The sequence below is a fragment of the Pan paniscus genome, chromosome 12 (assembly GCF_029289425.2).
Source record: "Pan paniscus chromosome 12, NHGRI_mPanPan1-v2.0_pri, whole genome shotgun sequence".
Classification (NCBI taxonomy): domain Eukaryota; kingdom Metazoa; phylum Chordata; class Mammalia; order Primates; family Hominidae; genus Pan; species Pan paniscus.
Genome location: NC_073261.2, coordinates 88549685 through 88559712, shown reverse-complemented (window position 1 = coordinate 88559712; position 10028 = coordinate 88549685). Strand labels below are relative to the sequence as shown.

The window sequence follows — 10028 nt, the reverse complement described above, 5'->3', positions numbered from 1 at the left end:
CTGGCCTCAAGTGATCCGTCCGCCTCAGCCTCTCAAAGTGCTGGGCTTACAGTCGTGAGCCACTGCGCCCGGCTACAAATTACTTTTAATAAAATGACCATGGCCAGGCTTACTTATTCTTCAATGCGGCTTGCCTGAAGCTCAAAAAATCATCTTAAAGAGCCTATAGAATCCCTGAATCTCTATCCGTAAACAGTAGTATATGGATTGCAAAACAAGTCTTCTGGATTCTTCATGGCTTTATGGGTGTTGTCTGCTGTTGCTGTTTTAAGAAAGAGTGTACCCATTTTTAATTCTGCTCAATATATTGGTGGGAAATTTAGAGATTAATGTTATGCCAACCTAAGCTTAAGGCAGTAATACTCAAGGTGAGGACAATACAGAAGCGGTGTATGTACTGTTTTGTTTTTGTTTTTGAGACGCTCTATCACCCAGGCTGGAGTGCGGTGGCGCGATCTCGCCTCACTGCAACCTCTGCCTCCGGGTTCAAACGATTCTCCTGCCTCATCCTCCCAAGTAGCTGGGATTACAGGCGTCCACCACCACGCCCGGCTAATTTTTTGTATTTTTAGTAGAGACAGGGGTTTCGCCACGTTGGCCATGCTGGTCTCGAATTCCTGACCTCAGGTGATCCGCCTGCCTCAGCCTCCCAAAGTGCTGGGATTACAGGCGTGACCCACCGCGCCCGGCCCAGTTTTTAAGAGCGTATTTAGCAGAATTAGTTTCATTATACAAACCACAGAAAGCTGGGTAAAACCTTAAATGTCAGGCATCTGAAAAAACAGCGGCTTTCATCTAAAGGCAACTCGGAATGGCGGGGAGAAGGAAGAGGCTGTCAAAATTGCTCATTAAAAGAAAACGTGAGATAAAGCTATGTACACGGGGCTGCAGATATCAGTAATTAGTGCAAGGCGTCTGCCTTTAACTCAGTCGTGAGGAGTAAAGTGCAAGGTTGTGCCTAGAAAGGGCACAGAAAAAGGTTTAACTAGGGTAGAGGGAGTGGGTTTGAGAGCCGGAACGAAGCGAGCTGGGGGTGGGCGTGCGGAGTGGCAGCAACGCGAGAGGGAACGCACTGGGGCTAGCGCGGAGGCCCAGAGCCCAGGCGGGGGAAAAGGTGCCGACCGGCTTCGAAGGGAGGTGACGGCCGAGACACACGGTCCGGCGCGAGCCAGGCGCCCCGCGACGTGCAATTTTATTTTGCAAAAGGTGCACCCAACGCCAGTCCCGGTAGAGTTGAACCCACAACGAGAGGGAGAGGGGGCGGAAGCGGGGGGCCGAGCGGCCGCGGGCTCCTCCCCCGGCGCCTCCGCTATCTGGGTCAGGACGCGACGGCCGCGGCGCGGGACCTTAGGACCCGCGGGCTCCGGGGCTACTGTCCGTCCACCACTGCCCGCCAGCAGGTCCTGGTCTCCGCTCTCCAACAGCTGAAAGGCCGGCGCAGTGAACACAGGTGCGTGCGCAGCCTGGGAGGGGGCGGCTCAGCCGCTGGGGGCCGGACCGGGCCGGGGACTTGCGGAGGGAGGCGGAAATACTTGCGGTGGGGGCGACTGCACTTCCGGGTCGGTGTGTCCCTGCCGAAGCTTGAGCCTGCCAGTCAGTGGTGCTCTGCGTTCCCGGGGCTGGAGCAGCGGCCCATAGTGGCTTCCCGGGTTCATCCCTCGCTGACCCTGCGCCACGGAAGCCCTAGCCCCGGAGGTCGCCGGTGTTTCCTCGCACGCGGACCCTTCTGGGGTGCGTGGGGAGCAGGCAGTTTGCTGCCTCGGCCCGGCTGGTCCCTGCAAACCCCAAGGAATTTCAACAGAGACACTTGCTGGGCTCTCGCCTCGGCTTTCAGCCTTGCGCAAACATTTTGTTTTTGTTTGTGTGGGGGTTTTTTTGCTCTCAGACTCCGTCTGTGCCTATTTCACACAAAAACGAAGGCCGTATTATCAGTGCTGCCAACATAGGGGAATGAGGCAAACACTTGGGAGCCCTAAATTTAAAATAAATTATAAAATACAAAAAAACATGAAAACCTGATGAAATGAACAATAGAATTCACTTCGAAAGTACCAGGTTTTCCAGGACGCTGTAGGAAATCTGATCACTAGTTCAAGGTCTCAGTGCAATTCTCTTAGGAAACTTAAACCTCGGGCTTTTTTGTAATGTCTCTTTATCCTTGCAAAATTTGTCATACCTTCCCCGAGTTTATTAGAGTTATGCATTTTATATTTTTCTCCTGTAAGGGTCTGCTGATGAAGTAAATGAATATATATGCTAGATTTATGGTGAAAGCATTATAATTAATTTAGTAAAGCATTTCTACATCAAAAAATTAATTTTAAATAAAACTAGAACATGGAAATGAAATGTTTCTTCAGACATTTCTTCAGAAAACATTTCCTATTCTATTTTCTTTAGAGTCAACATTTTGATGTCATTTTAGAATACTTGATTCTCATCTCAACCTTTAATATTACACAATAATACACATTAAGTGCCATAATCTATATTAAAATGTCATTTTCCATTATTTACTAGCACCTTACAAATTGAAACGTAACATAATACTTTGTATCTGATTATTAAAATATTAGAGTTTTAAAATCTGGTAAAGTTTTTAATTACTATATTTTTTTATACTACAAGTGTATACTATTAACATAATTAGAAGTATGAAAGCTAACAAGGCTGGAGGCGGTGGCCCATGCTGCTTATCCCAGCACTTTGAGAGGTGGAGGCAGGATTGCTTGGGCCCAGGAGTTCGGGACCAGCCTAGCAACATAGGGAGACTCACTCTCTACAAGTAATGTAAAAATTAGCCGGGCATGGTTGCCCACGCTTGTGGTCCTAGCTACTAGGGAGGCTGAGGCAGGAGGATGACTTGAGCCCAAGTGGTCGAGGCTACAGTGAACAGTGATTGTACCACTGCACTCCAGCCTAGGTGACAGAGCAAGACTCTAAAAAAAAAAAGCTATGTAAATGACTTCATACAACCTTTGAAATTATTCTGAAGGCAAGCAAGTATTCTGATGTATTTTGTACATTATTTTTAATGTGTCATTTTTCAAATTATCAGTGTTGAAGCACATTTGTTTTATGCTGTTATAAAACTCAAACATAGCTTGAACTATTAGTCTTTAATTGTGTTTGTTTAAAACATCAGCTCCGTTGATTCTATTTTTTTCTAGTTAATTTTTGTGGTTCTGAAATAATATTTCAGCTTTGAGCATCTCTGTTCAGTCAGTACTCTCCTTCACCTCCTTGTTGATGCTTTCCAAATCTCCCACATGTTGTGGGTGCATCCAAGAATTAGGAACAGGTTGTCAAAGGTGACAGTTTTCACTTCCCAGTTGGGTGATCACTGGGTAAGTGACTTGACACCTGTGTGCCTCAGTTCACTTATCTGCAAAATAATAATAGGACCTGCATGGAAGAGATGATTTGGAATTGGTGCAGTTCCTAAAGAAAGGGCCAAGCAAAATAAGACTTCCCCACCTGCTGAAACCTGGTCCTGTCTCAAGAATAAGTTCTCCTTCCTAGGTAGATTTTTACTTCTACTTATTTGCTTATTAAATGAAAATATTTTCAAACTAGGCTATATTTCTTAATGTAAAAGTCCAAGGTATGGGCAAAAGAAAGCAATCAGAATAGGAAGATTTCCTTTAATAGACCTCTATATCAGCGAATGGACATCCTGCCTGAAGAATTTTATTGACAAAAATAAAGATGATTAAACTTGATGTGTGAATATTAGCTGGAATGCAGTTGTAATTAATAGGCATAGAGTGACTTATTTTTCTGCAATAAGCTTTCAAGATAATTTAGTTTCGTGATACAATTTTTTTGTAGAATACATTTACACATCTAGCAATAATTAGCTACAATTTCAGCTGAAGTTACAAATTGATTGGAATCTGTTGCTGGCATGTCTCCTGGATGAGCTGGGAGTGGGCAGATGGTTAGACTTACAATTCCCAGTTATACCAATTAGGTGAAAAAAAATTTTTTTAAGTTAATTCCAGGCAAATTTCTGTGAGGTAAAGCAGGCCAGATTAAGTACCAAGGCTTTCTCTGGAATCTTTGGTTTAAAAGAAGGAATTCTTAAATCTCTTGGATATAATATTCACTAACACCTGAGGTAATTTCTGGAAGATTATTTTAAAGTCAGTCCTTCTCTTTGACACTTAGGCCTGTAATGAAGTGTAGAACATCCAAACAGGATACTTTCTGTGTTCCAGGCATATACTCTAGTGAAATAGGAATCCAAAGACGTTCTTATTTTAAGCAGGCTTTTCAGAAATAGATTATGGCTGCTTGTTCTCTCAGACCCTCTTCCATAGGGCATTTGCGAGCCCAGAAATCCTAACCAGTAGACCACCAAGGAAGCATTTGAAAGATTACATTTAGTTGGCCATTTGAAGTGTAAGAAACAATGCTTGGTAGAATATGTGGAATCACAGGATATAAAGCAGAGGATGGTGAATTTCGGGTATACAACCTAATTCAGAATTTTCATCTTACTGATATTTTTTCCCCAATTCACACTCCCAGCTATTTACTTTGCTTCCTATCTTCACTTCCTATCTTAGAACAGTGAAGCAATCAAAGAGAGCTTGCATAACCTCCCACCACTGCATCTACCCACCTATCTAAATCTCTGCTCACATAATCTGCCTTTTATGACTGAATGAATGGTTTATGTTCCCATCAAAGGTCAACTTCTGTACTTGTGCGATAGAGCCCACCTCCTTTGCCTTCTCAAGTTTATTGCTATGCAGTTTTCTATATGTCTACTTCATCAATTTTTCTTTTCTTTTTATGGACTCTTCTGTTGGCAAACAAAAACTGTTATTTCTTGATTTTTGGCACCATTTTCGCACTTAATAATGGCGTAATTTCTCTTCTATTTGTTTTCTATTTGCCCATCTGTTCTTTTTTCTCCTTTTCCTGCCTTCTTTTGGACCAAGTGAGTATCTTTAGTGTTCCATTTTTATCTCTATTATTGTCTTGATATGTATTACCTGGGGTTTTTTTTCTTTGTTTGTTTTTTAGTGGTTATTCTAGGGTTTACAGCTATGCATCTTTAACTTAATATGATAATTCTTCATTGTAATCTAAGACTCTTACAACAGTATACTTCCATTTGTCCTTTCCCACCCTTTGGGCTATTGTCCTACTTTTTATAAATCCTGTGATGTAAACTTGGCTTTTGTTGATTGAAAAAGCACCTATATTTTTGTCTTGGACAAAGACATAAACAACATTCATTTACATTTATGTTTTTAATTTTAGAAACAAAAACCAAGAAATGCCTTATTCCACAAACAAAGAGCTGATACTTGGCATCATGGTGGGCACTGCTGGAATCAGCTTGCTGCTCTTGTGGTACCACAAGGTCCGTAAACCAGGGATAGCAATGAAGTTACCTGAATTTCTTTCTCTGGGTAATACATTTAATTCAATAACTTTGCAAGATGAAATATATGATGACCAAGGAACTACAGTAATCTTTCAAGAAAGGCAACTTCAGATACTGGAGAAGTTAAACGAATTACTCACAAATATGGAAGAACTCAAAGAGGAAATCAGATTTCTTAAAGAAGCTATTCCAAAGCTGGAGGAATATATACAAGATGAACTTGGAGGGAAAATAACTGTTCATAAGATAAGCCCTCAGCACAGAGCGAGAAAAAGAAGACTCCCCACAATTCAAAGTTCAGCAACAAGTAATAGTTCAGAGGAAGCAGAAAGTGAAGGAGGGTAAGTTTCTTTAAGATATTTCCTATGTTGAATTGATTATTATCATTATTACTATTATTTAGGTATTTTCATTATGGGTTCCAGTCATATATTCTGCTGCTCACATAAAATGAAAAGGAGTGATATTTTGACTTAGATTATAATTAAAGTCATATTCAGTAGTCAGTATTTAAGCTAGTTTAGACCATATTGACCAAAGGAATATAAAAAACTTATTAGTAGCAGGTGGTATTATGTGAATATTGAGGAAGGCAGTAATTACTTGCCAAAGTGTATAACCTACTGTTTTAATGTAGCCACTCTGTGACTCCTTCTATGAGAATTCTCTAGACCACTCCTGTTCAAAAGAACTTTCGCAGTGATGGAAATGGTCCAAGTCTGTGCTGCCCAATGTGGTAGCCACTAGCCCCCTCTGGCCACAAAGCACATGAAATGTGGCTAATGCAACTGAGGAACTGAATTTTCCTTTTATGTCATTGAAGTTGTAATTTTATTTAATTGTAATTAAATTTAAATAGCCACTTGGGCTACTGGCTACTGAATTTTAGTGCAGGTCAAAAAAGACTTGAGAGTATATAGGTGACTATGTCTCATCTTTGCATGGGTTAATCCAGTGACTAGGTCTCTTTTCTTTTTTTTTTTTTCCTTGCAGAAACCCTCAGCTCACCCGAGGGCCAATGGAAATTTATTAATTTTTTTGTCCTTTTCCATCCTTCCCCAAGTGGCTTTTCCTTGCAAAATGCCTGACATGACACCAGAGGGGAACCTGGGAGCGAGGGGCACCCCAAGGGGCAGCCCAGGGACTTAAATACAAGCTGGAGGGCAGGGCACAGGTGGGACAGGCAAGAGACAGCACGAGGGACATGGCTTCTCAGGGAGACCAAAGACTTACTTTCTTGCAGGAAGCAGCTGTGCCAGAGGGCAGGGGACCAGGATCCTGGGTGCAGAGTGGGTGAGCAGAGAGGCCCCCAACCCTGGATGGAACCCACATTCCCCAAAGAAGTAGCAGCAGGGGATGAGGGCCTTCCCTGGTGGACTCCAGAGACGGAGGGGAGAGTGAGCCAGATGTGCTGCCTCAGGGAAAGGGAGGAGGTGCTAGCAGAGTGAGGGTTAAGGCTGGTGCCCAGCCTCTGGCACGGTGGGCCTTCTGCCTCCGCCTGACATGAGGACAAAGGGGCACAGTGGGCAGGCAGCGCATGGGTCTGTCTCTGGCAGGGCAGAAGGCGGCAGGAGCAGACTCCCTCCAGGCTCAAGACACAGGCCCAGCGCTGCTAACCACCCACCCGCCGACTAGGTCTCTTTTCTGAGTCACAGTTTCAAATGATTTAAGATTATTTTAGATTCCTTCTGAATATTTTCCTTCCCTATTTTAAAACCAGTCAACAACTTTTTGTTGTTGTTCAAGAACACAAACTTTTTAGATCTTCCTAGAGCTATCATTTGTGGCTCTGCCCTATTTGAAAATTATTGAGAGTCGTTGTTCTAGTTCATTTACAAATGTAGGAAGATCTAAAAAATTTGTGTGACTCAGAAAAGAGACCTAGTAGTTATTTATTATGGATGTAGAAAACAGCAGATTAGTACTCTAATAATGACAAAAACCCCAGTATAGCATTGAGCATTATTGAGAGTTATCGAAGACAAACCAGGTGGTTATCCTACCTGTATGTAAATCTGTGGTATTTCTTCATTGTGTGTCCTGTGTGCAGTTTTGGCAGTTGCATCTTAGAAAAGACCTAATGGAACTAGGGACTAACCAGAGAAGTCTGCTAGACTGAGAGGAAAAATGGCAGTTCTGCTAAAGGAGTATAGACCAAAAGGGTGAATGGCCTTCAATCTAAAAGGACACTGGTTAAGTTGAGCATAGGCTTATTCAAGAAGTTCTAAAATTCTAGAAAAAGTGGCAAACTTTGATAAGTTTAGGATTCATTTAGGACAAGTAAAAAGAAGATAATTATGGGACTTAATGAATTTCAAGTAATGGTGTAGGCACAGATTTTTTATGTGGGTTCAAGAAGGATTTGTGAAATTTATGAATGACAGTAACATACAGCTAGTTGGAAAAACTAGACACGTCAAAACTTCAAGATTGATGTCAGGAGAGACATTCCCTCCTCTTGCTTGATCCTGGGTGCCTTTGTTAGCAATAAAATACTAGAGTAGATGCAATACATCCCCAATGCCTTGGACTACAGCAAATGGCACTCAGTAAAGAAGGGGAGAAGCTTTTTCCTGTTTAGCTCTCCTTTAGAAAAACAAACAAAAGCAGACAAACAGTTTGGATTTTTTTGAGAAAGGAATAAGATACAAAAAAATTTAGATGTGAAATCTTTCTAAATAAGTATGTAGAAACTAACTTTTTAAATAAATAAAATATTTTTCAAAAACAAGGTTTTTGTAAAGTACATTTGTGTAAATTTTGGACTGCCTGTCCTTTTATAATCTCCTGTGGGACTGAAGACTGGCCATGGGGAGGAAGAGTCATCCCCTCTTTCCCATTTTTAAGGTGGGATGTGCTCTTCATACACTAGTGTCCTTGATAGCAAAAATTAAAATATTAAGTGACAGTTACATGTTCCATATGTAACATTTCTCTTTTGCAATAGGTACCTGAAGATTTTTACTTCTTTTCAAAAAATGGATATCAGCCACAATTTTCTAATACTACTTGTTTCACACAGGAAAGGAAAAATATCTAACTATATCCTTAGTTGTTGACAAAAACTTGAGTGGAGGACTCATGGAATTTGGGTAGATCAGTGGAACATATTTTCTGTAACCATTATTAGAATCTCTTGTATTCTGTCTCTTAGTACACAAGTATTATGGACCTATGCACTTATGCCTTTTCTGGGGCTCAGCTGATTTTCTGCTGGGTATGGTGGTGATGAACAATGCTCAAATTCTCATAAGGTGGCCCTCAGAGGGGTTTGTGTCTGTGTCCTTTTTAGCACTAGTGTTAACATTTTGGAAAGCATCTTTGCTTCTTGGTAATCACATGTTTTTACTGATTTATTTTTTATTTTTTATTTTTTTGTCACTCCAAGGCAGAATCAGCTATGCTGTGGCAGCATCAGTTTCTTTCAGTAAGAATAGTATTCGACCCCAAAAGCTGGGTATATGGGGGAGTACTATTTTTAGGGAGGATGATATCAGAGGCTGGTTGGGTCCCTTTGCGGACACGGTAAAAAATATACTCTTAAGGTCACTAGTTCACATTGATGTTTTCAGTTTCAATTTTAAGTTATTTCTGAAAACTTTTCAGTTCCTTTTATTTTTTTAAGCTTCCTACCTCCCTTTGTCATATTTGACTTATGTTGCTCTATCACTCTATGGGTCTAAAACTATTATTTGAATTACAATATTATATGAAGCTTTAGAAACATCTTTTTAAAACGTTAACTTTGATTCCAGTTGAAAGTAACAAATTCATTATTCTTTCAGTTCACTGTGGGCTTTAGGAAGAATAGATGAGTTTCAAAATTAGACTCAGGGTTGTATAGTGACCATATGGGTCTTTTTTCTTTTCTTCTTGCCCTAGATATTTTCATTTACTGTTAGGTTCATATGATACTCTCATATAGTATCAACAAAAACAGTACTGATTATTCGAAAATAACACAAAACCCCACGAATCCACTCCCAGAATACCAGCATAATGTCAGGCATAGTGTATATTGCCTTAGATAATATTACTTCGTAGATAATAGAGAATGATGATGAAAGTAAGACCACAGACAGATACAGATTTTTGAGGTTTTATTTGAAACTCTTAACTTTCACTTTCATGAGCCAAAATTATAGACAGTGCTTTTTGTTCATTTGTGTTTTTACTCTTACCATTACTTGCTCCTGTCAGGTCCATTTTAATGTGGAACTTCAGTTGTTCAAAGCGTGGAGATAAACAGAGATTCAGAAGCTCATTGTGTGGTGATTTATATGCCTTGCTGTTATAGTTGTCTAAATTTGCAAAACAAAGTTGTTTTCTACTTCTGATCTTTTAAAAAATGAAACATCACGTATATAATTGAAGTACCCTCTCTACTCCTTTCTGTCAGGGAAACTATTATCTTGAAGTTGGTGTGCATTCTTCCTTTGAAAGTGTTAATGTTTCTCCTACATGTGCACTTTTATATAAACAAGACATAAATGGTCTTTTGTTCTTAAAATTTACATACATATCATTATATGGCACACACATTTTGTAACATGCTTTGCAATAAATTTTTTTGAGTTTTTTTTCCATATTGATATGTATATATATAAAATTATTTCATTCTTTTTAG

At 40.4% G+C, this 10028-nt stretch overlaps 1 protein-coding gene across 1 annotated transcript in view; it reads left to right on the top strand.

Annotated features, from left to right (window-relative positions):
• The first annotated feature begins 791 nt into the window (after positions 1-791).
• Positions 792-10028, top strand: part of RMDN2 (regulator of microtubule dynamics 2) — an 89877-nt gene continuing 80640 nt past the window's right edge. Inside the window, exons 1-2 of the mRNA XM_003817642.8 lie at positions 792-1450; positions 5275-5742. Coding sequence (XP_003817690.3) covers positions 5291-5742 — 452 coding nt within the window. The 5' untranslated portion in view covers positions 792-1450; positions 5275-5290. The remainder of the gene's footprint in view (positions 1451-5274; positions 5743-10028) is intronic.